At 42.4% G+C, this 25,972-nt stretch overlaps 1 protein-coding gene across 5 annotated transcripts in view; it reads left to right on the plus strand.

Moving 5' to 3' along the window:
• nbas (NBAS subunit of NRZ tethering complex) overlaps positions 1-25,972 on the plus strand; it is an 89,171-nt gene that overhangs the window by 32,071 nt on the left and 31,128 nt on the right. For all 5 annotated transcript variants that reach the window (XR_007960066.1, XM_052052606.1, XM_052052608.1 and 2 more), the window contains exons 26-42: positions 356-489; positions 1,629-1,691; positions 4,212-4,334; positions 4,521-4,623; positions 5,254-5,331; positions 5,400-5,554; positions 6,574-6,686; positions 8,306-8,419; positions 10,275-10,388; positions 11,359-11,516; positions 11,720-11,803; positions 12,680-12,844; positions 13,504-13,611; positions 15,441-15,564; positions 17,855-17,931; positions 19,258-19,395; positions 25,460-25,683. Coding sequence is in view for 4 of the 5 variants with exons in the window: in XM_052052606.1 (XP_051908566.1) it covers positions 356-489; positions 1,629-1,691; positions 4,212-4,334; positions 4,521-4,623; positions 5,254-5,331; positions 5,400-5,554; positions 6,574-6,686; positions 8,306-8,419; positions 10,275-10,388; positions 11,359-11,516; positions 11,720-11,803; positions 12,680-12,844; positions 13,504-13,611; positions 15,441-15,564; positions 17,855-17,931; positions 19,258-19,395; positions 25,460-25,683 (2,075 nt within the window). In the remaining variant the exon portion in view is untranslated. The remainder of the gene's footprint in view (positions 1-355; positions 490-1,628; positions 1,692-4,211; positions 4,335-4,520; positions 4,624-5,253; positions 5,332-5,399; positions 5,555-6,573; positions 6,687-8,305; positions 8,420-10,274; positions 10,389-11,358; positions 11,517-11,719; positions 11,804-12,679; positions 12,845-13,503; positions 13,612-15,440; positions 15,565-17,854; positions 17,932-19,257; positions 19,396-25,459; positions 25,684-25,972) is intronic.

The following is a 25,972-nucleotide window of genomic DNA, read 5'->3' on the forward strand; positions in this document are numbered from 1 at the left end:
ACAGAAATCATTTTAGACAAAACTAATACATTAGTACTGTACATTTCTGGAAATATTTGATCCCTCTTATTATTTCTAACTTGTAAAACTAATTTGGCAAAATATCTTGAAACAGATTTATTTTTCTGAATTAAATACTGCCGCTTTTCATGACCCAGATTCGTGAAATCTGAGCAGCTGCACTTTTTTTCCAAAAATTATATTACTTTGTCAATTTATAGAAAAATGAATTAAAACACAGCATCAAAAAGGGTTCTTGACAAATTTTGTATTATTTTAAGATCAAATCGTTTGTGATTCGTTTCACCAAGTGTTCATTTGCATTCATTCATTTTTTTTCCTCTCTTTCATTCAGTGTGCGCAGAAAGTGATCGGGGACCCCGACCAGCTGATGGCGGTGGCACTGGAGTGCATCTATTGCAGCGAGAGAGACGACCAGCTCAGCCTGTGCTATGACATCCTGGAGTGTCTGCCTCAGAGGGGCTTCGGGTAAGGCCAAAAAACAAAACCTGGCTCCCTTATCTCTCATTGGGACTCCTAAAACTGCAGCTCCACTCTGTTCTGCTTGCTTTCCACTTGAGAGACCGCATGCATTTTAAAAGAAGCAACCAGCACCCCCCCCCCCCCAAAACAAATCTGAAAACAGTGAGGCCGAATACATTACAGGACTTTTTTTTCTTATTGGATCCTGCTCCCTGTGTGAACCTTGATCCTTATATGCCGTCACATGTCTTCTGTACAAGTGATCAAGCTTTTGCTGCCCCAGACAACAGCAACTCAAATGCATTTTTCCCGATATATTGACTATTACAGCACCGTTTCATTCGATGCGTCTGACTCGCTGTCATACACGGAATGCTTTTTTTAAGAGGCTCTTATATACTGAGCACTTGTGCTTTTGCTTTATGGGGAAAAGAGATGCGCAAGTGCTTTCTGAAGGGAGACGAGGACTGAAGGGGATGGAAAGGTGGAATGAGTTGTGCTTAAATAGAACAGACAATCTGCGACATAAAAAGCGGGCAACGCACGCACACACACATGCTAGGGCTAGTTGGTCCTGGGTCAACTCTCGAGCGAGTGCCGCAGCAGCCTGACCCAGAATCGTCAGCCTGGAGGCGAAGCGTCATGGGGGTCTCTTATTTTTAGGTTGGCCTCGTAGCGGGCGCAAAACAGGCCACATTATTCAATTGAAACATGTTTCCAGCTTTCTGATTGACAGGCTCGGCTGAATCTTTTCCGCTTAGCCAGGACAAAATACCGAAAAATCAGGGCAGGTCGTTTCTGAGGCAGGCAAGAAACATGCTTTTGGAAAACAAACAAAATGAATAAAATCTACTGCTAAATTGAAATAATTGAATCTAACTTGGTGTAAGTAGTGATGTACAACCATTAAAATTCATGCACATTTCAAAGATTTTTGCAATAGAAAAAAACTGAACTTTTTCCCATTTCCTCGGCCCCCACAAAAAACGATGACAAATTTAAATTCATAATTCATTTATAATTTACGCCAAGCCAATAAACTTCATGAAGTGGGCTGCAAATGGTCCCCGGGCCAGATTTTGGTCACCCAAAAATTCACTTTCAAAAAATCCTTGAAAAAAAATGCTGTCTTTCTAACTCTCCAGGCCAGAGACGGACGTCACATCATCTCTGCACGATCGGGTGGACAAACTGGAGAAGCACCTCAGGTAACGCCAACCACATTTCTTCTTCCCTGATACAGTGGACCCCCCGCCCCCCACATCTAAATTTAGTCTGGATAGTCTGGATTTTGTACATGCTCTTATTTTTCTTACAAAAAACAGCCACTCATCCAAGGCATTTCCTAAGTCAGGTAGGTTCATTGGATGGCAACATGCCTTCCACTGTACCAGCTTTGATGGACAACTCAAAAGCAATCACACTCAGGCAACATCTGTGAAACACATCCTGTCAAAAAAAAAACTTCAAAATAAAAGCTTGCAGTACAATAGATTTGCAACACTATCTCTGACCACATGGTGGCTTCTTGAGCAGCTGCATGCAATAAAACAGCACAAAATAGTTTGATTGCTAAATAATCCATTTCGGGTCGGGCCGAGTCGGACTTCTCTCTCGCTGACTTTTAAAGAATAAATATATAACAACGCACTGTGATATTGCTACCCAAACGTCACAGTGCGCTGAGGCGTTTCGAGGCCGTGAATAGTTTTCGCAAAAAAACAGAAGTCGCCTCTTCACAACACGTACTGTACGAAACTATTGCAATGACAATTCAAAGAACTCCTTCCTGTCTCTGTCTATTATCCACCCATCTTTGTTCTTCTTTGTCTCGCCGCTTCTCTGTCTTCAAGTGCCGCGCTAGATTCTTAAGGACGTACTGCTGCTGTGGCATATGGCCCAATTTTCAACCCGTCAAAATGACGGCCGGCCTTAAATTTTTCCCGTCAACTCTTTAAAAAAATCCGTCAATGATGGAAAATTGTCGGTTAATGGAGCCTCTGCAGAAACAGAAATGTAAAAGATGTAAATGTTTGGACAGTCTTGTTTAACTTAGATTTCATTACAAAAGACAGGCTTTGTTATCAGAAATCACCCCTCCTCCTCCCGAGTCCTCACAAATAAAATATGGCATTTCGGATTTGCTTCGGGCTCGGACCTGCAAATCAAGTTAATTAATTGGTCGGGCTCGGGCCGAGTCGGGTTGGGCCGGATTTTTTGTCCCGATCTTACCTCTACATCATATGATCAATGAAAAAGTCTGTTCAAATGTTTAATACATTAAACATTCTTCTGTTTCGAATCGTCACTTTTGACAGGAGGTTGCGCCACTATGTCCTCCGGGTAAATGGGTTTTACATCATCTCCAAAGGGAAATATTGCTTTGGATTTTGTGCGATTTGGTTTTAGTTAAGATCAGGAAAAGTGAGGAAAACCAATGGCTATCGTGCAGCAATTGAGATGTTCACTCTGGAGTGATTGTCGCCTCCCATCATCCCCTCATAATGGGCCTCTGATGGAGAACAGCAACCGCAGTTATCACGCGCGCACGCACAGACACACATGCACAAATATTTCAAAGCAGCAGCAACGGTCCCGTGGCATTTCAACGGCCTGGGGCGTTTTTCGATGCTGCGGTTTAAAATCACCAACATGTCGCTCTGCTCTTTTTCATCTGCTCCTCCTCGATTCCCCTCAGGGTGAACTCCTCAACACGCACCCGTGATGGGGAAGAATGGGGCGGAGGAGTACCTGTGGGGAGGGCAAAGGGTGGCAGACTGAAGGAAATGCAGATGAGTAGAGGAGGAGGAGCAAGTCGGCTTCATGGTTCAGTGTTGCCGTATCTTTTTTAAACATTTTCTTTGAGGGGGAGGACTTATGTAAATTAGTCAACACTCTCATGTTACGTTAAATTGGAAATGCAGGTTGGCTCCCGCATTGATTTTCGAAAAACAGGCGGATAACAAAATATTTGCTTAGTTTTATTTTACACCGAAGATACCGCTGATGGGGAAAAAATGTGTTGGAATGAAATAGCTCATAATAGTAACAGCTCGTAATATCTTGATGAATTCACCTCACACACTTCTAAGCCCGTTACAACTCATTTACATCATTTCAGTGTGGCTCCTTTTGAAAACCTGGCCCCCTCAAAGGCACTTGCACTCACCATCATGACATGGCGGGTGTGTCTATCATGAGTAGACCCACAAAAAATCTCAAGCAGCCATCCCCGAAAAGACAGAAAGTTGACCATTTTGGTTTATAGTCATCATTTTGGCATTTTCCAAGAGTCATCATGACAAAATTCAGGAACATTAGTTACCCCACAAACATTTTTTTGAGAACCAATGCCTGAAAACACAGAGAAAGCCTTCCCGTTTAGTTGGAAGAGGCCATTTTAAGGGTCCGTCTCAATTGCCCCAAAAAATCCTGAATCGTGTGTACGTTTGTGTGCACGTGTACTTTCCGTACAAACTCGAAGAGAAAAACACAAGACGACTCAGATCGTACGTTTCCAGTCTCCACCCTGTGAGATTCTCCAAAAGAAAGCTGTTTTTAGCTGCTAATAAATGCACAGCGAAAGCTCGTCGCCTCGCGCTGGCTTTTTCGGTCTGGATTTGCTGGCGTCAGGATAATGAGCAGCCTGGTTTTCACCAGTCAACCTGTCAACTTGTTTTACCTGAATAGCATACGTGTGACTTCCAACTCCATGCTTGCGTTTGCAGCGTTGCCGAGGTTCTGGAGAAACACGGCCTGCAGAAGCCCGTTTCGTACGTCAGGAACAGTCAGAATACCCCAGAGGAAGCCCACCAGCTCATGGTCAAGCTGTGCCGACACACCGGACGCAAGTACGACGCCGCGGTGCAACGCTCGTTGGCACGCCTGCGTGATTATCAGCTACCATATGAGATGTCACACAATAACCATGCCCCTGTTTTAGTACTGTGCTTATGTGCTTTTGGATCTCGGGACTGATTATATGGATTAAGGTCCCATCGGAGGTAATTAGTTTGGAGCTCATATTTTGTGTGCAGGAAGCCTGCAGTGGGCGAGTCGCTGTGGAGGGGTCTGCTGCAGGATCTGCTGGACATGCAGCAGAATGTCTACACGTGTCTGAAAGCACACACATGCCACCAGGTGCAATGGAAATAATATGCAATTAAATGTGATAATGAAGAATCAGTTCATTGCTTTTATTTTTTTTGCAGTATTATTTATTCAAATCATTTTTTGGTCATCCGACTTTGCCTTTTAAATCCGGATTTATCTTTTCCTGCCAGTTTGTATTTCATTTTTGAACGGCGCATATATTTGAAAATGTTTGTTTAAATGTTTTATTTATTTGGTATTTGTTGAATTTATTTGAAAAAAAAAGTTTTTTTAATTTAATTTTTAATTTGAAATTTCTTCCCTTATTTTTCATGTACAATTCCAAATGTTTATCCAAGTTTCACATTTACTTTACATTTGACTTTTTAAATGTAATGTTCCTAAATTGCGTTTCAGCTTAACTCAATGTTTTTTTGTTTTGTTTTTTTAGTGGAGCACTTGAGCAGCAACACCAGCCGGAACTAAGTGTTGTAGATAGATGCAAATCGATCATAAGACAATTAAAGATAACTTAATTCACATCAACAATAAAACAGTAACAAAGTAAAAAGAATACAAATAAATACGATTAAATGGAAGAGTCCAATCTTATGCTGTGTTAAAAGCCAAGGAACTAAGAAAGCTTTTTCTAAAATGCAATTCCAACTTTGACTGCAGATCTTTGTCGAGTCTCTGCTCTGCTCCAGCCGGCTGGAGAACGTGCGTCTGGCGGGACAGCTGATGCACTGTTCCACGGTACGTTTGCGCTTCCCAGCGGAGTCCGTTTTGTGAAGCGTGTCTCGTCATCCCTTGGCTGTTCCCAGATCAGCCAGGAAGATTTTGTCGGTGGGTTGTCGCGTGGGAAGGGCTCCGCCGTCAAGGTGGCGTACGACAGCAGCGTGGAGTTGGTGCTGGCGGCCGCCAGGGAGTACTTCAACTCCTCCACCACGCTCACCGACCCCTGCATGGGACTGGCCAGGTGAGGCCTGCGCCCAAATCCATTGCTTCCTCGTGTTTGGTAACAATCGGCCATTGTAGTTTTTGCACCAGGTAGACCACAGAAGGTTTGGATTTGTTTTCCATTTCCTTAAAAAGATTTCCCGGATATTCCGACTCAACATTAACTCATTCAGTACCAGCCAATTCTAGACCAAGTCTGAAAAGACGTTTAAAAACGTCTTTGGGAGTGAATGCGTTAATTGTCTGACAGAAATCCCAAAATGCTTTTGTGCAAATAAAGTATCATTGATTGCACAGACCGAACTGGTCTGAAGCCCAATTTTATTTAATTTTTTTCAATCATTTATTTTCGCCCCCGCCCCCCTCCCCTTCTCTCTCTCTTCTCACCGCCGGCGTGACTACGCGATGGAACGGCCCGGCAACAAGAGCGCCTCATTTGCGTACTAAGTGGAGTGAAGTGGGAATGTTGTTTATTCCGGCAAAGCATGCGAATCTCGGAGGCGCATCACATTCATCTGAATAATGTTTGATTTGGCCGTAATGAAGCGGCTCATTTGGCCCTGCTACAAAACGCACTCGGTATAATTGCTGCCTTTTGTTATTGACGCTGCAACCCCAATAAACATACAGTGCTCCCGCCCCCGCTTTCATTTTAACCAGCTTTGCCGACAATCGTGAAAATCTGCCTCCCTCACTGAAAAGCTTGAGGATTGCCCATAAATGCTGCAAGATGGCAGCAAAACACAACCTCTGAATTAAATGAAGCTCCTCACCACACTTTGTCATAGTTCCTTGTCACCGGGTTTCCGCAGAGAGAAGACATGCCTGTGAGTGTTTATGTGTTGCTGCTCCGTGTGTGTTAAGTAGGAGCTGTATTCGAATTATCCTGAGATCGATGTCGAATTTCTGTCAGCCCATTGATGGCTTTTCACATATGCTCGCATTACGGGTGCGTGTGGAACGTATCCCCCCCCCCCCACCCGACCCCCCCCACCCGGTTGACGTTATTGTCTTAGGTGTGGGTGTTGTGTCCTTCAGGGCTTGTCTGCAGCTGATCAGCGACTGCCCGCCAGCCGTTCAAGAGGAGCTCGACCTCATCGACTCCCTCAGCCTGCTGCATGACTTTGGCGTCAACATCCTGCCGCTACAAGGTAAAAGCCATCTGCTTTATGGGGAACTTTGAAAATGGCTTCACCCGGTGACAGTGACAATCAAACAGCCAGACAAGTGGCTGCTGAGCTTTTCGTGCCATCAGCAGGTTGGAAGAGTGAGTTGTGTCCACACTCGCGCAAACGCTAGAAACGTTTTAGAAACCATTTGCCCTTCTGGTTGTCATACATGGTGGATTTAAGAACATGTCTTTGATACTGTCCTTCATCTGGACTTGTTGCAGAAGATTTAGCTGTAAAAGTAAAATCATGCCGAGTGAGGAGTCTCTGCTGCACCAACGGAACACGACGGATAATCCGCCATGTTCTCAGAAAAGTCGCGTCTTGGATTGAATGGAGTCAGAGCTCCATCTAGTGGACAAGCCCAGCAAGCGTGATTCTTAACGCTGAACAGCATTTGCTGTTTGGTTTGAAAGTGCGACTGTATTAGCGTCAAAAACTCCGGACAATTAGGATTATTTGAAAGACGGGGCAACTGCGGCCGACTAGGAATATTTTAAAAAGGGCAAATCTAGACCGTTTAAATTGCTCATTTTTCTATTGGACTAACATTTATAATATTACATACCTGTCCCCATCCCTCACCTCGTCACTCACCTCGGAACCCTTTTCTCCTCCTGTCTTATGCCCCCCTCTCAGCAAACCTCTTTTTAAAAATGTTTTATTCCCACCCGAGCCGAGTTCCATTGCCAAATAACGAGACAAAGGCGACACGGGGGGAGAAAGAAAAGCCAAAGAAAAGCTTGTTTGTGTAAGGTTATTGTACGACTTTTTCCATCGCTCAGGGCAAGTGCCATTGTGTGTCTAAAAAGAGGAACACACATACACACGTTTTTATTTTATTTTGTTCTCATCTAAAGCACACATGGAGGTGCTGAATGGAAGGATTTGATAATAGATGAGCTCTTTCAGCATCAGGTGATGTGTGTGGCACCTTCCACACAATTACGGAATTCATTTTTTTGCAAGGCCCAAAGCATTCTACCGTTGCTGCTGGCGACTTACAAGTGAAATAACCACTTTTAAAAACGTTTTTTTTTTCTGTTGTTCCTTGCCTCTATGTTCAAGCTATAAATGTTAAAAAAAAATAAATGTGTTCAAACTATTTAAGTTAAACCTAGCTAACCTTTCAATTCATGGTGTTCCTTATCTCCACATTAAAGATGAATAAATATTTCAAAGATATTCAAATTAAAAATATTATAATGAGAACTAAATAGATGGGGTGAAAATATTCACATGAATGCTACAATTAGGAAATGTAAAATGTATAAAATTAAAGCACTGAAAACACGAAATTGAAACAAATGTTGATGTTATTGTTAAACATTTTCTACTTTGATATTTTCATTGATGTTGGTATTCTCATTTCATTTTATTGTTGCCTTACGTTTTTCTCACAATTTAAGTGTGTTGGTTATTTTTGAAAATATTTTCAATTAATTAAAAAAAAAAGTAAAATCTTTTTCATTTGTTCATTTTCAATGGTCATGATTTGTATTAGCACCGATTGCACTTTGGAAATGTTCCACCCATTTGTGTTTTGGAAATGAGTGTGTGCCTTCCTGTCTGAGGTTTTGCCTTTGTGTCCCGCCGTGCAGTGCGTCTGCGCTCCGACCGGCTGACTCTGGTAAATGAGTGCGTCACCCACTGCGCCACAGCCTACAAACAGTCCACCACTCTGCTCAGTGTGGCGTCTCTTCTGCGAGTGGCAGGTACTTTGGCTTCATACTCCGCGCGCCCGCCGGCCCACCTCACCGTGCTTGGCTTAGCCAACATGCGTCATTCACATGATCATTAGTACAGTGACTTCACTAAGCAATGCAGCTGTTTATCGCAGTCGTGTTTCAAATTTGCCTTCACAGCACCAGATGGCTGGCCCTTGATGACAGAAGCAATTTTCTATCCTCTCATTGGTTGTTCAGAGCAATACTTGACACTATCTTCATCTTCAGTATCTGTTTTGTGGCTCTCCGTTGATTGACAACTGAAGGCAAACAAAGAAGGCATAATAGCAAAGGTTTTTTGTTTTTTTAAAGTTCATGTTTGATTTAATGGAGACAAAATAATTAGATTTATTTAAACTCCCCTCCCTAACTCCCACTCCCTCCCCCCCCAAAAAATTAATTCATATCCCAAAGACTGGCCTCAGGGCATTTTGTTGTCTTTGCATCCAATCATCGGGCGCCCTCTCACCACAGACAGCAAGAGATGAGAGGTGGAATAAACACGTTTTCAAATAAAATGTGACATGGGCTGCTTTTGAAGGATACACAGCTCTCGGACTGCAAATTTAATTTTTAATTTTGATTTCTCATCGGCATGGCCACCACAGAAAGGATGAGGAGGAAAAAAGGATCATGAAGCATTTGCCTGGCATTCAGGATTTTGGAATGGACATTCAGCTGATGGCCCCACCCCACACCTGAAGTTGGCCCTGAATGACATTGTGCAGACTTGCGTGGATACTTTGTAGTGATGCTCCAAAGAGCCTCCTTGCAGCCTTGTACTCATGAATGGGTTCCCCACATGATACGGAAAAATTTCCATGATGTGTTAAACGGCGTCACTTGCCCTAAAAACTCATCTTACATTATTCTGCATGGTCTAGTCATGGACTACATGTTCCGACGTCATGGTCCTGTCACCACTGTAGAAACAGAATTCCATCATAAATAGCGGAACCCCATGGATAGCTACTAGTGATGTTCCACTAGGCTCTATGCCAAATCCACAGATTTTTACATTGTGTATGGTAGTCTACATGAATGTAAAAAATCTCCAGCTTTAAAGTACATAATTAGCAGTGTTCCATGACGCTCAATACTTAATAATAATACATAAATGTGGAGTTGTCAACATTACTTATTTTTCCGGTCAGAAAGCTCGGTAAGATAGATATATTTCAGCACATTCTGATTTAAAGTACGTTTGAATTCCAGTTATGTCATCGCCAAAGGAACTAACCTGGTGGTAAACCAAGCAACACCTCGACATAGACAGTCAAATAAACATTTGTAACATTGTAACAGTAACACAAACACAGCTATTGTTTGACTGGAACTACTCCAGTGGTAATGCGGGTTGAATTGTTTCTTCAGTCATATTGTACTGAGCAGCCTATACAAAACACACACCTTACATCCTCTCTTACACCTTACATCATCCTTGTAAAAATAGATACAGTATATATTTTTTAGTTGATCATGTTTTGTCATTGATAGAAGAAACAATGCTCGACACCAAAAGCAATCCCGCCAACACTGTGTCATGCAGCACTGATTCCCTCCTTTATGCCTTCTTTCTCCAATTTAATTTGTGCCCGGCAGAGATGAAGAGCCACCGCAGTAACCTCATTTATTGGGGCGGACGGCGATTAATATGCGAACTCGTCTCTCCGACCTTCGGCAGGAGGAATGAGATTTATTGAGACAGATGTTAGACGTGACGAGCAGGATTATGAGTTTGGCGTGTTCATCGAGATGAAGCCAAATAATTTTTTTACAAGTTGCATTTACGTGTGTGTGTGTGTGTGTGTGTGTGTGCGCGCGTGTGCATATGCGTGCCAAGGGCATGATGAGGCTACCCGCAAAGGCCAAGTGTTGACCCTGCTCGCTGAACAAGCCCTCCAGTGTCTGGACTTCAAGGCTTCTTACATCCACTGTCAGGATCTCATGGCTGCAGGTACGTTATTAGCGCAGCGCTAAATAAATTACTAGCTCAAGACACACACACACACACACACACACACATTATTGCATGATGTTACGATTTGTTGATCTGCTAACAGCAACTCGAAAATGAGCAATTTCTAAAGTTTGCAGAGGTGTCAAATTCCTTGCTTGATTATTTGGGGAAACTTTGTACTTTGTTGAGCCTGTTAGTGGGTTGATGCTGTCAATGCCCAGGGCAGCTTCAAACAACAAATTTTTCTTTGCCGTTATGCATTGATGCTTCTTGTATGTTTAAATAACATAAGCATCATCTGAAGACTTGGAATGAGTGTGAGCTAAACGTCAACTGAAAATGACCAGTTCGAAGCTTGAAATTTGAAGTTGTTGTGTATAAACAGACAGTTGAAGATGAGCGATCTGATCTTTTTATGCTTGTGTTATACTGTGTGGACGTCTTTTAGTGGCTTTCATGGTTGGCTGTACCGCTTGATAAGACCTCTTTTCATTGGTTCCTTGGCTATACATTTTTTCAACACATGCAAGAAGACACAGAGAAGAAAGGATGGTTAATAAAATCCTAAAGCGTTGATGAGCTTTTCATATGTGACATGATGCTATATATCCTCTTTGGAAGCTTCATTTTTGGATGGATTGAGTCTGTTTTTGACCTTTCCATTGACATGTGCCAGCGTTTTAAACAATTACCCTGCTCGCATCCCGCCTCAGATGGTCCGATTCAAGGTCGACTGCTTTTGTGTGTGCGCCACCCAGAAGCGCGATTACTAGAACACAATCTATTGACGTGTGTAATTGTTCCGTGTGCTTTACACAATTAGCCTGCTGGGATTTAATGTGATTATGTTTTGTCTGGTCTCGCTTGGGGAAAAAAAAAAAATAATCGCACTGAGTAAAATTGCTCCAAGGGAAATCGCTCCGAGGGATGCGGCAGACAGTGTGAGAAAGTTGGACATGTTTTTCAGGTTACAGTCCGGCTTGGGATGTTTGTAGTCTGCTGGGCCAATGCGAAGGCTTCACCGACCTGGAAGCCAGACAACAGCTACTGGCCTTTTCGCTCACACACTGTCCGCCCGACAACATCCACGCGGTCCTGGCCGCCTCCAGCGACCTGCAGACTCAGGTCTTGTTTCACCCAGTCCCCCCTCATTTTGTATTTATTTTCATGAATTGTATTTATTTTGTTGATGATTTGCGCTTTTTTGCTGGGGTTTGTAAATTACCGATGAAATCAATTCTGATGACAAGCTGTCGCAGTACCTAAACAAACGTGAAATAAAACTAAAGGGATGCCCTCCATCTTGTGCTGCTCTTTGTGTGCTGCAGGTGTTGTACCAGGCAGTCAACTACCAAATGGAGCCTGAGATTACAGAGAGTGTGAGCGAAGCCGATGAGAGCAACTCATCCAAGGTGTGTTTATTTGTATGGATTTGGTTCATACATTTGACCCCCAAAGTCTCTGATCGATTAGCTTGTCTGGCCTTCCGCTCCAAATGTCCTCCATTTTGTGATTTCCTACGTTCTTCCTGAACCTTTATCGAGGTGTAAATCCGGTGTTAAGGGTTCTCGGTTCTTTTGGGTAATTCATGCTTTTTCCTTTTTTCTCTCTCGTTGACTCTCTCACCTGGCCGTCAACCGGGCCAACTTTATGATGCTTTGAGTTGGCGTTTAATGTTTAATGACTTAACATGGCGTCGCCTTTTGACGATGGATGGCTGCTCATTTGAAGCTATCTGCTGTCATTTTGTTGTCCCCTGCTCCTCACCTTTCAAGACGCTCGCGCCCTCCAAGCATCTCCAGAGGCCTCCGAGTGTGTTTAGTCTTCAAAACAAACATCTTGAGTGAGTGAGTGTTTTAAGTATTGATGACACATTCAGCGGCCAGGCCATTCGCCCTCCAAAATATGACTTTTGAAGTCCTTCCCCGCTGGGGGTGGGAAACCAGGCACTCTTAACTCTTTCACTGCCTTGGGTTATTATACTCGTCAACTGCAATTCTGCCGTATACAGCCACCGACGTATATATTCGTCAAGTGTGCTTTTCAACAGAAAGATTGTCAGCATGAAGAGGGTCTACTCTAACTTGTGTCTGGAATTCAAGTTTTTTTCAACTGCCGTAATGGCCCACACATCCCGGTAGATGGCGGTGAAGATTCTGTGGTGAATCTCATCTAGCTAGCTAGCTATGTCTTTGTCTCTCTCTCTCTCTCTCTCTCTCTCATCCTAACCTACCTCCCGAGCTATACATCCATCTCTCCATCCTCCCGCTATATTTGTCTGCTTTCAGGCGGCGGGTCCCCATGCGGTGACGGCAGGGGAGCTGCTCCACATGACGACTGCCAAGACCATGGAGGTGCTGGCCACGACAGGTCTGACCACCAAGGCCATGCTGAACGCAGTGAGCGATCACCGCTGGTGGAAGCGGTCGCTCAACTACCTGCGCCCGCTGCACGTATGTATTTATGTTACTTAAATGTATTTTTTTAAGCCGTCAATGAAAAAGGCAGGACACAACGCCGGCGCCTGTCGTCCACATGGAAGTCTGTGTTCAAGCAGACCCCTCGACTAGACAAAACCTTTAAGTAGCAATGCCAGTTAATAGATTAAAATAAATCTTACCTTCATGGCTGGCCATTTCCTTCTTCACTGAAGTATTACAGCTTTACATTTTTTTTAACTGAACTGCTTTACACAAATAAATCTTAATTCTCACAAGAAAAACATCTATACTTTCAATCTTGAGGTGACATAACTTGACCTGGCTCCTGCAGAGTCAGGAAGAGTTTTACAACACTTTTCAGATAGTTGAATGTTCAACAGAATTTTGTTCACAAACTTTCAATTGGTTAATAATGCCCCAGAATAAGGATGACCTTTATGGTATCGATTTTGTGAAAAACAATTAAATTGACCATATTTGGACAGACTAGATTTCTGCTGAAGAGTGACGATATTCATGAATGCATAGAATAAAATCTATGATGATGATTACGGTGCATCTGTACAGCTTCCGTCATGTATGTACTCTTGAGTTCTTCTTGACTTGCATCTCGGCCCTTGAAAATACGTGACGGCGTTGAATAAAGTTCATTTTCAATTTTGTTTTCTCAGGGTCAAGATGAGGCCAGTGAGGAGCGCTCGAGTGAGAATTTCAAACTGGAACGTCAAGGATGTTGCTCTTTCTATCAAGAGCTCATTGACCTTCCTTATGTCGACCCGGTGAGTGGGTGCACTTGATGCGACCTCCGTTTTGCTTCTAATTTCGACGGAACGCATTGTGGAAAAGTCACCAACCATTGACAGTCCTTTGTTGCTTCAGTTCTGGAGAACTTTTTACAAAAATCTTAATTTAAAAGGCTGATTGACACTCGTGATCCAAATTTAGCTTTAGCCTTAGAATTTAGTATTCGCTGTAAATTCGCTGTAAATACCCCAAATAAAGATATTTATGTTTTGATTCCAATTTGGACTACCAAATTTAGCCTCTTCGTATGTAAATGTTTTTTTAGAACAAATAATCATGAGATAGAAATTCAATTAACAGTAGCTAGCCAAAGCTAGCTCCAGCCCACATGTGTCAAACTCGATGCCTGGGGGCCAAATCTGGCCCGCCACAACATTTTCTGTGGCCCACGAAAGCAAATCAACTTTCATGATGCTTGCTAAAATCAAAATTTCAAATTCTCATTTGTAATAAATACGAGTGACACTGTAAGCATTTTCTTGTTGCCAAACCTCTCATGACAGTAACTTAAACAATAGGTGAATAAAACATGATTCTTGACTTAAATGGTTTCACTCATAACGGCCCCCCAAGGAAAACGGTACCGGTAACTAAAATGTGGCCTGCAACAAAAATGAGTTTGACACCTCTGCTCTAACCTTAGCATGAACCATAGGCCTAAAGTTACCCCTGGCTTTTCTAAATTCTCAACTGAAGACATTCACATTTTAATTTCAACTTAGGAACTTAATTGACTACTCTTGTAAACATTTATTTGGATTTTGTACAACTATCATCAGATAAAAATGGAAAAAATGCTCATTGGGTCCAAACATATATGATAATTATCGGTGTAAAAGAAGCTACGTTCCATTGTTTCTTGTGTGTGTGTTAAACAACCACTGAACATAAACATACACTGTCATAAACAATTAGATCATGCCTGCTGAGGTACACTGCAGTTGTCCATGACCATGTCTTTCCGTTCTTTTTTTGCATTCTGGATGCGCTTATTATTACCCCTCCTCGCCTCGAGCAACATTCTTAAATTACAGCAAATATGCCTGAGTGGGTTCTTGACTTGAGGCGTTTAATTAGATTTTCTTCCTCCTCCAGATGACTTCAAACAGCTCAAAATAAAAAAAATTAAAAAAACGAGGCGGGGAATAAATTAATATTGATTTCGCTAAGTCATTTTAATGCCAAAAACAATTTGGGAGTTGTCGGCATTAGAGGAGGAAGAGGCGCAACGGCGTATTATCCAAAACGACTTGACAAGTGGGGGAAAAAAACAAAACAAAAACAAAGGCGCTGCCACGTATGGTACACAGCCATAACTGTCAATAGAAGAAGTTACAGAAATAGAAACATTTAAGTAAAATAGTGGAATGACCTTTGATGCTGGGGAAAAAGGAATTACCCTGAGCATTTTTTTTTCTTTTTTTTTTTCAACCGAGAAACACAAAACCTTGTGGATTTGCTCAAAATAGTTGACCTGAGGTGAAACCGACAAAGCCAATAGATCTCCACTCATGTCACTTTAATCGCCATCTTCAGTAAGCCGTTTGAGCATTTTTTCCATAACCTTGATATCCAGCTTAAGGTCCATCAATATTTAGTGTGTACTTGTGGACCAATAGTGACACTTGAGCTGCAGCTCAAGTATTTGGACTAAATTTTCAAAACTGGTTTCCATTTCTGAATGTTTTTGGATTGAATTTGGAATCTGTCCCAATACTTTTGTACAAACTGTCAGAAGATTCTTTTTTGTAGGAATACTCTTGCTGTTGTTGACCAGTCTTTCGTCTTTGGGTGTTTTTCTTAGAGTCAAGACGTGTATTCGTCCAACAAGGATGTACCCCCCGAGAACTTTGCCGAGGTGTTGCTGAGGACCGGCAAACTGGCCGAGGCCAAAACGGAAGGGACCACTTTATTTCCTGCAACAGAAGGTAAATATTAACAAATTCCCCCACGATCCCAAAACAATGCAAAAGTCGATTTTGCATCAACCGTCTGCTTGAATTCACGGCGGAATGGTGACGCGCCATCAAAGTAGTCCCGGTTGGCTGCACGAATGGCTTTCGTCCAAAACACAGCCGAAGAGATGGCCTTCAAGACAATAAACACACTCATCCATATTCTCCAACAGATGATAAGATGGAGGTGCCATATTTGGAGAGTGAAACACACACACACACACACACACACACACACTCGTGAACACATTTGCACACACAGTGCATGTGTGTTGACGAGGCTTTTTCACAGCCGCCTGCGCTGATGAAATCTTAATACATCAGCCGTTCGCTCACCATGTGTACAATTTGGCTCTGACCTTGTTGCGCGAGTGAAAAAGTGTACGCGCCTGTGTGTGATCTGACTGTGCATCTGCCGTGCTGCCTTTAACATTCACATTTCGCAATCTTGCATTTCATCCGTTCATTTTTTTTTCCCCACCGTGGAAATGTGGCAAAGCCTGTCCTTCGATCAAAATGCGACTGCTCATTTCAATTTGACACGTGAACGGCAATTTTGGTTGGGTTAATCAAATATTACACTTGACACTACTTTCGTACTCGTCAAATTAATCAGGCAGAAAAAATATGTCACTGTCAACCATGCCTTCGTGCCCCCCGCTCCCAAACAAACACAACTTTGTTTGTTGACTGCATAGTTGCATGTTTTTGTCCTGTATGTGTGAAATTAAGATCACCTTTGATTCGCTCACCAATTTGCTTGATGTAACTGCAAAGGTACGTGTACCTCGGTGACATTTGAACACGGTCCGCTGTTGAGTTTCTTTTTTTTTCCTGAGCTGAAATAGCGTAGTCTTTCAAGTCAGGGTTATCTATTGCATTGGGTGTGTGTTGATCCCTCTGGTAATTCCTGTCCCGATGTTATCGCTCGCTTGAGAGAGGCGTGTAATCAGCTCATTGGGAGGTGTAGCTCATTGGAAGCCGCGGGCTCGGCGCGCCGAAGCCGATGACGATGAGGAGGAGGAAGGAGAAAAGAAGACTCGTCGTTTTGTCACAGTGGCATATCGCTCCGCCCGTTGGCTGGATGCTAACCTCTGTGCTGCCCTTTCCCCCCCAAATCCCTTTTACTCTCTTCTTGCTTGTGTTCCATTGACCTGTTTTGTTGCTGTCAGGCTGAACCCTCGTATGGCCATTTTTTTTTCCTCCGGAGATTGATATTATTGATCTGTCCCCACGTCGTCTGTTTTTACATGAATATTAAACAACAGTGTTGGAAATAACAATTCTCTATAAAAGTCCCGCTTTCTGCCTCCTCCGCCTTGAACTGGGAATTCATCCTCTCTTCCTAATTAAAACGAATAGTTTTCCACATTTTATTCTCCCGTGACTTTATTTTATTTTGTCACCTCCCGTCTGACAAGCAACACCGATTAGGTTAATGATTCATTTCACTTGCCACCCACACAACTATCGACAGTCATTGCAATTATACATCCAAACGTATATTCTGCGCATTCTGAAATTCATCAAGAGCGGCCCAATCATTTTGCATATGCTGCAAATGACTTTTTTTTTGCCCCCTCCCAAATGCAATGCACAAAGGAGTTTCAAACTAATTCCACACCGAGATGGAATTGCTTAAGGACACCTTCTCACACTTTTTTTTTTTCATTGCGTCATTCCAAAGTGGAACTGCATTCTTTCGCATTCAATCATTCATGATAGCACATGATGACTACATGAATTTCCATTGTCTGCTCACCTCCCCCCCAAAAATTTGGATGATCACTCTTAATGATATTTTGTTGCAGTTGTTTTGCTTTCATAGTGACCGCATAATGCACGTTGACAGAGTGAGTTGGTGTAATCACACACCAATATGACTTACGCCCTCTTCTGCAACACACCACAGAACCACTGCAGTGGATTCACAACAGTTTTAATCATTTTCCTTTCCACAGATGGGCATTGGCTAATTTGGCATTCGGGCGAAACTTTAAAAGTGCACTTTAGATGAAAGTTAGGTGGAGTGCTCTTACTAGGAATGGCCGTGTCCTTTTTAATCTTTGAATAAGTGAGTCCTCTTCCATGCCAGAAGCATACAAAAGCATGAAAAAGATAGACGAAGAGTAGCCAAAGTCAAGGGGGAGATTTTTAATGATGCTGCCCAACTTGTTTCCCTCACTCACTGTCATTTGTATTCAGACAACACAGCAAAAGACTCCCGTTGGTTGTTAATCCAACTCTTCATCCTTGTTCGCAGTGTTGCTGCAGCTGGCTAACGACGCTTTTCCCAGGGACACCACGCTGGCGCTATCCTACTTGCTGGCGCTGCCCCAGGTAGGTGGACGCCAAGTCCGGCACCGACAGCTCAATTCCAGTAGAAGCACCGGGCGCAATTTCTTACAGCTTCTGTCCGGATTGATGAAACCCTATTCATGTTTTTCCTTTTTTGTAAGCTCTCTGGTGGTTGGGGGAAAAAAAGCACAGCTATGAGAAATTCCCTCGCATTGGTCATCTGTCAGCCGCCGCTTGTCGTGAGACCCTCAATAGCATCATGACATGATGGACCGAGCCTCTTTCGCCAGTAATCGTGGATTTCGCTTGAAAGATCAATAGAGTTGTGTTCAATCTTAACACGCGTAAGGCGAGACGGGAAAAATCACAAATTGAGTTTCTAGCTTTTTCCGTTATTTAGTAATCTGCAGTAACACATCGGTTGTGTTTACCAAAAATGCCCATATCTGATCAAAAAGCAGGGAAAACATTTTTGGTGTGTGAATGCCAAGCAGAACGTTGGCTTTGACCCAAGATATATTTTGCCTTTCTGACACCCCAAACTACAAAACAACAAAAACAAGTCTGAGAAATGCCTTCTGATGCCAAAAAGAATCATTTTGAGGGGGTTATGTCCAGATCCATCCCCACTAGGTGAAAATCTGCAATGCAGAGAGGCGATATAATTTGTTTCTTCATAGTTTCGACTCATTTCAACTTACAAAAAACCCCCAACACATTTTAAAGTAATCCTTAGCGACTATTCTCATTCTTTTGCTGTCAACAACTGGGAGACAATCATATCACACCAAGGAAACAAAAACAAGACAGGCGTCTGGCTTCTACAGTTATCCAAAAAGCGGCACCGGTTGCGTGCGTCAAGTTGCTTTTTTGTCTCACAAGAAACAATTAAAATACTGTCAAGGATTGAATGACTGTCTGTGTCTTATGTGTTGTGTTGTAATATTTTGTTATGTTATTCTGACGTCAAGATGGCGCCGCAAGAGTGGCTGCCTTTTCAGGAGCTCCTCTACGTTTTGTTCTTCTACTTTCTTCCTTTCATAACTTTGATGCTGTAAAATATGAATTTCTCCATTGTGAGACAAATAAAGGTTTTCTTTTTCTTATTATTCTTAAAATTCCAAGCTTTTCACCCAAGCCCCTTCCTCAAAGGAAAGTCAAAACAACTGCTTCGTAACACACATTGGGCAGCAACAAACGCAACAGCCAACAATACTCACAGGCATTTTTAATTCTCTCTGTGACATATGTTGTGGCCAAACGCGGTACTACACTTAAGCATGCAACTGTAAATTTCAGGGTTTTTTTTTGTATCCTGTAAAAACATCTTTCAAATATCTAACTTGTCATCTGCTGTTTTCTGTGCAGGTCCTGGATGCCAACCGGTGCTTTGAGCAGCAGTGCCACTCGGCCTTGTCCCTCCAGCTGGCCGCTTACTATTATTCGCTACACATCTACAGCCGCCTGCAACCTTGCTTCAAGGACAAGAAGCACACGCTCTACCAGGTCTGGTACCTCGTCGTAGGCTTGATGATGTCACCACATATTTCAACGAGTGAAGGAAATAACAGCAGAAGGAAAGAAAAGGGGGAACCACTGTAGCTATTTCGTCAGGTAGCTAGATAGTATGTACGATATCCATTTTTCTATTTCTGTTTGTGTTTGTCCCAATCTGCATCAAGTGCACGTTAACTCTCTCGTTGAATTGTTTCGTCTCTATCGCGTAATTTCATAGCCGCTCCAATCAGACCCGCAACACTCGAGGCGCAGAAGTCATTTAGTTACAAATAGTGGCGAAATTCTCAGAGGGGCTGACTCAAGGTGTTTGATTTGTTTTTTGGGGTTTTCAGCCTTTAAAAATCAACAGCATGTTTTCACGCTACACTAGACATGGTGAGATATTGAACCTGAGGCAGAGAGAGAGAGAGAGAGAGAGTGAGCAGAATTTAGCCGAGCTGATTTTATGAGTTGATGTAAACTGGTGACAAAATATTTGGACCACTTCTCAGTGCGGAATGTTGCTCCCTTGAGAACGCCGCTACACAATCACGCCATTTAAATGATCCAAATTAGCAAAGAAAAAAGGATGTGAAATCATTTGGTTTGTAAGTTAAAAATTAAAGTACATTTAATTGAAATGAAAATTAATTGAAAAGAAAATAATTCATTCATTCATTCATCCATCTTCCGAGCCGCTTGATCCTCACTAGGGTCGCGGGGGGTGCTGGAGCCTATCCCAGCTGTCTTCGGGCAGTAGGCGGGGGACACCCTGAATCGGTTGCCAGCCAATCGCAGGGCACACAGAAACGAACAGCCATTCGCACTCACACTCACACCTAGGGACAATTTAGAGTGTTCAATCAGCCTGCCACGCATGTTTTTGGAATGTGGGAGGAAACCGGAGCACCCGGAGAAAACCCACGCAGGCCCGGGGAGAACATGCAAACTCCACACAGGGAGGCCGGAGATGGAATCGAACCCGGTACCTCCGCACTGTGAAGCCGACGTGCTAACCACTGGACTACCGGGCCGCCCGAAAAGAAAATAATATTCATGCAAAATGTTGAAAAAACATCACATTGATGTAACAATCCGTATTTTTATTTTCTTATTATTTATAACATTGTTAATGTTGTTATTGCTATATGTAATACAAAAATAGGTGTATTATTCACTTATTTTTCTAATCAATACATTTTGTAGAATTCCTTCAAATTGTATTGCTGCACTTCATTGTATTGAGAGCTGTTTAGAATATTTATACATTTTCCCCTCACATTTAAGACAACTAAAAAATTAGAAACCGTTCTGTGTGATGCATCTGAAATAATCCACTATTGTGCAAAACATATATAAAACATTTATATTAATGTGAATAAAATATGACATAGTCATGCTTTCAAAATGAATTTCACCTAATAAGTGAGCCTCATTAGCTTTGTCAAGGACCAACTTTTCACTTGTGTTGGTTCTCAGTAGATTGAGTCGGTGTACCTAATGAATTGTCCAGTAGTTCCACTGTCGAAAACGTCCACCGGCATTTGAAAGTTACCGCATCATCCCGCCTTCATTTTCTTGTCACCTGTCAATTTTCATCTCCGACTTATTTATTAATTAATCAATTTATTCATTTTCTGTCACTTACACCAAGATTTTGTCACGCGCTTTGACTTGCAAAGCCTTTTAGCGCTCCCTCAACAGCCGATCGTTGCGCACACACACAAGAGCGGCTGCCTTTCCAATGGCAGCCCGAAGGCAGAATAAGCCCACGTGTCTTGAGCTCTCACTTTTCACTTTTCAAAATGGCCACTGATGTGACGATTCTACCACCTGTGGCACAACGTGACGTGGCTTTCGCGACGCCTAACCTGACCTGATCAATTGCGCCGCAAAAAGAGAACTTTCCCCACCTGGGCATTTTATCTTTCTGCCTGCTGACTATTGATCAGGAGGACTAATGGAATGTGTCTGCGGGAATGGCGACACGCAAATAAATCACCTGGATCGGCTGACTTGAACCCTTGAGGTTGTTTATGTCTGCCTCACTTCACCTTCTATTCAGTTAGCAGTGTTAAATGTAAATATAAATCTCACCAAACTTCTCAAGGGTGAGGATTAATGTCCGATTCCTTGTTTTCTAACTTTAGCTCATATATATATATATATATATGTGTGTGTGTATATGTATATGTATATATATATATGTATATGTATATGTATACATGTGTGTATATATATATATTAGAGCTGTCAGTTTAGCGCGTTTTTATTGGCATTAATTTAAATGAATTTTAACGGGATTAAATATTTTCTCGCGAAATTAACGCGGCACACGTCACAAGCGGATGTTACGTTGCTCTATAAATACACCAGAAACAAAACAACAAGCGCGCTGCAGAAGTCCACGCCCATGTCTGTTTTGCGAACCACGGCAGTGTGAGACACCGAAAACGGATACTTAAAGAGTTTATGAATGGAAAGTTTACTTATAAAAAGTTGCCATATTGCTCCACTGACAAGACCAAAGTTTATCTGTTCTTCTCTCTCTCTCTGTATCATACAGGTATACGATGTATGCCACTGACGCGATTGTTAGTTGTTTGGAACTATTTTGTGTGGAAGGTTACAGTGTTCTGTGTCCAAATAAGTAGAGCGGGTGGAGCTTCTCAGTGTTCGTCAATCGTCTGACAGTGACAGTGCGCTACAGTGGTAGCGACCTAGTAAAATGTCTCCAGTGTTGTCATCGAACCAAGTGTAGTCATTCGAAATGAGGTCTACACAAAACCGTAGAGAGACTTCCGCGCAAGAAGGACCAACACAATCAACATAGCCTGACTGTGTTAGGGAGAGTGAACCCCCCCCTTCAGAATGGTTTGCCCCTGCAGCACGGGGGAAGTGCGTGTGCTTGTTTGTACGGCCGGCAGTTTCGAATACAGCGGCACATAATGAACACTGGTGTCCGGTGTCTCGTTATTCTTCAACAAACAGACTGCTGTGTTGAAAGCAAACTTGAGAAAAATGAAGTATGCAACCATGGTTTAAATCCACTATAGGCTGAGTACTAGTGTACCTTAGATGTGCACTTTATAATGTTATATTGCTCTGTTTTGATTTCATAAAAAAATCTGTTAAAGCAGCTGTTGTGTGACAAAATATTTTTTTCACCGTTATTGATGGACAGTAATATTGTATGAGAGATTATGTGTGAATAGATGCACCAAGTGAAAAATGTTCATGTAAAATTGAAAATCAAAATTGTTATTTCAGTAAATATTTGCATTTGGCGCATAGAAAACTGATTCATGATTCCATGTTAATGAGAGCATTAAAATGCGGAAAAATAGGACAAAAAATGTAAAAGGAAATTCAGAAACGATAAAAAATGTGTGAGTAATCACGATTAATTTTTTAGTTCATTTGAGTTAATTATGACAGTTGTATTTTTAATTAGATTAAATATTTTAAGCGTTTGACAGCTCTAATATATATATATATATGTATGTGTGTGTGTGTGTGTGTGTGTGTGTTTTGTGTGTGTGTAGTGGATATAAAAAGTCTGCACACCCCTGTTCAAAGGCCAGGCTGTGATCAAGATAAATTGTTTCACAAAGGTTTCCACCATTATCATGACCTCTCACCCGATTCAACCGAGACTCAAACCCAGAACCTTGTGCGAAGCAGATTTGTGAACCTCTAACCACTGTGCTAACCCTCATGTTATTAGATATAAAACCAATTTTCTCTATTGAGTAGAGAGTTTACCGCAGTCGTGCAAGATTCCATCCTGGGTAAAGATTAACACATTAGCCCAATAGCTAGCGGATTGATTGAGACGAGCTCTTTGTTTACATTTGGCATTGACTGGCGACTGCTGCACCACTGGGCTGAATCTCCATTGTTGGAGCTGCTGCCTTGTTAAGTCGCCATTATGGAAACTCACTACAAGCCCGACGACTGCCAAGGTTTTACAAAATTGCATCTCCCTGAACGAGGATTTCAAGTGGGCCAGTTTTACACTGTGGTGCAATTTCAATCTGTCTCCCTGTTCAATTCATTTGATCACTTGGCGGTTACAGTATTTTTTTTACATTTATTTCTTTGGTTTGGGGGTCGGGGTGAAGGGATTCTCAAAAGTCACCGCTTGCTCCCTATTTATGCTTAGCCACTGTTTACATTATTAGCGCTAATGAGTGCACTGACTGCTATCTATGACATAACTACAACTCATTAAAGTCATTATTCGCTCACTTGTTCCCCGGAGAGTGCAACCACGCCATCCTTCTTTTACAAAAGAGCTGCGCATGTGCTTGCCACTGGATTTAAACTCGTTGGACGCCGGAGGGTATCGTATGTTGGAATGCTCGTCGGCAGTCATATGTTTGTGTTTGCCAGGCGGCTCACTCTTTGCTTTAATGGGATGGCAGCTGTTGGGTTAGCCGGAAAAGCCAAGGGCCTCCGCGCACCTGGTGCCATGGCCAGAATTGTATCTGGATAGAGAATTCATCCACAAAGTAAAAAAAAATGTTGCGGTAAAACATGGCCTACCAGTCCTGTCCTAACTTTTGATTGGCAAATCTGTCTGGGAGCAAAGCAGCTAAGGACTTACGGTCACGAGACACACACACACAGTATAATTATCTTTTGCAAATACCATGAAGCAGTGGCCCATCTCATCCAACCGGCCCATGAGCTTCCATCTCTACATTGACTACTGTGAATTAGAACCGAGGAGCTGACATGATGTTCCCGTATTCCAATTTCCCGCCGCAGGCCTGAATCACTTCGGCCGTTAAGGCGGCTCGCTACATCTGGGCCGTATTTTTCCAAGCGCGCAGGAGAGCGAGGCGCCCCTATTGAATTGCCTTCAGCCGCCACACTTTGTGTTCCTGGCAGTGAAATTAAAGAAGCAAGGCTTACATGCATTCGTACGGTTGCTGTCCCGGCTTTCCCGGAGGCCATTTTGGAGGCAAAAGAAGAATGAAAATAGCCTCATTAGTTTTTCAGTGAATGGCAGCAGAAAAGCGGGCAACTTGTCGGGCGCAATCCCTGCACCATAACGATAAGCCAAAGGGGCACTTGGTCCACAAATCGGTTACGCACACATTCTCCACTGCCACTATGCACCTAATTTTCTTTTGTCTTTAAATGACAGCGTGACAAAAGTATTCTTTTATGCTCTGTGGCCACAAAAAAAAGAAGAAACACAATAGCATGAAATGCTGTGTTAAAAAAAATAAAGAAAATTCTCTCTTCACTTTACAAGGGAAATATATTCCTATGGAAGCAGCATAACCAGGACTAACCTAATTTCAAGTAGTACTAATTATAGTAAACAGTTGTATTAAAACACTTCTCGGACATAACTATTTAACAATTATATGAAAAATTATAAGTTACGATGCCAACTGAGCTTGCCTTGTTATGCTGCATGACCAAACTAAGTACTTCGTGTATTTGTTATCTAGCTCTTTTACCGGAGCACAAAGTAAGTTTGACACTGTTCGAGAATGGCCCTAGTATCAAGACTTGTAGAACGCTACAAGTTTTCTGCTGTAATGTAGGGAATTTCCATATAATATTTCACATGTATTATAAAAATATGCGCTATACTGCGTTCGGGTTGGTTAGTGATGGACTATGATGCTTTCCGATTTGAGCACAAACTCACGCCAGTATGACTTATCATTACTGCAGAAAACTGGTGATGTTCCACGAGGTTCATTACTCAGTCTATAAATCTTTATGGTCAAAATTGCCTGTTATTACAAAAAAATAATAATTGTGGTGTTCCACAGGTCTCAATATTAGGTCCGCTCAATGTGAGTGTCAAATTTACCAGGAGAACCTGTTTGGTATTGTTTTGATTTCACATTTCCTTGGAAGATTGCAAATTTGACTTCAAACCGCCATCCTACAGCAGTACCTTACACACAAAAGTTCAATTTTTAGCCTCACTTTTGTTCATTTTTACTCATCTTGATTCACACCATAAGATTAGCTTGTGAATAAAATAATTAGCAGCCTATGCCAACATGTTCGCATGACTCCCTCATCTTCCTCTTGTCGGCAGGCTGACCCGAAGGAGCTTATCCGACTGGTCACCCAGCACGTGTCGGCCTACTCGGGCTGGCCAGAGGATCTGCAGAAATTGATCGTGCAGCTGCAGACCTACAATGAGCGATTGAGCGACTACACGCAGGCGCAAGTGCTGCAGGGTCTGGGTCGTGGCGTTGACGTGCAGCGCTTCAGCTCCGACCCTGATTACAAGAAGGAGACCATCCTCGGCTTGGCTGAGTGAGTCCCTATGCAAAAAATATATATGTATTTATTTTTCCATTTTTGAAAGTCTGACCTAAAACTAACAGAATGAAATCCAAAGCGGTATTTCCCATATGGAAATAATGTAAGTCTGGTTAATCTGTTCCAGATGTATTAAAATAAAAATACATTTTTATAGATGGGGAAATAATGAGTAAACTTTTTGCCCAATTGTGTAATATTTTCAAGACCTATCTCACAGTCCAAGCAAGCTTTCATTAACAACTCAAGGCAATAGCAAGTTTACCGGTCTGCTTGGCAACAC

Source organism: Hippocampus zosterae, chromosome 19 (genome assembly GCF_025434085.1).
Source record: "Hippocampus zosterae strain Florida chromosome 19, ASM2543408v3, whole genome shotgun sequence".
Lineage (NCBI taxonomy): Eukaryota > Metazoa > Chordata > Actinopteri > Syngnathiformes > Syngnathidae > Hippocampus > Hippocampus zosterae.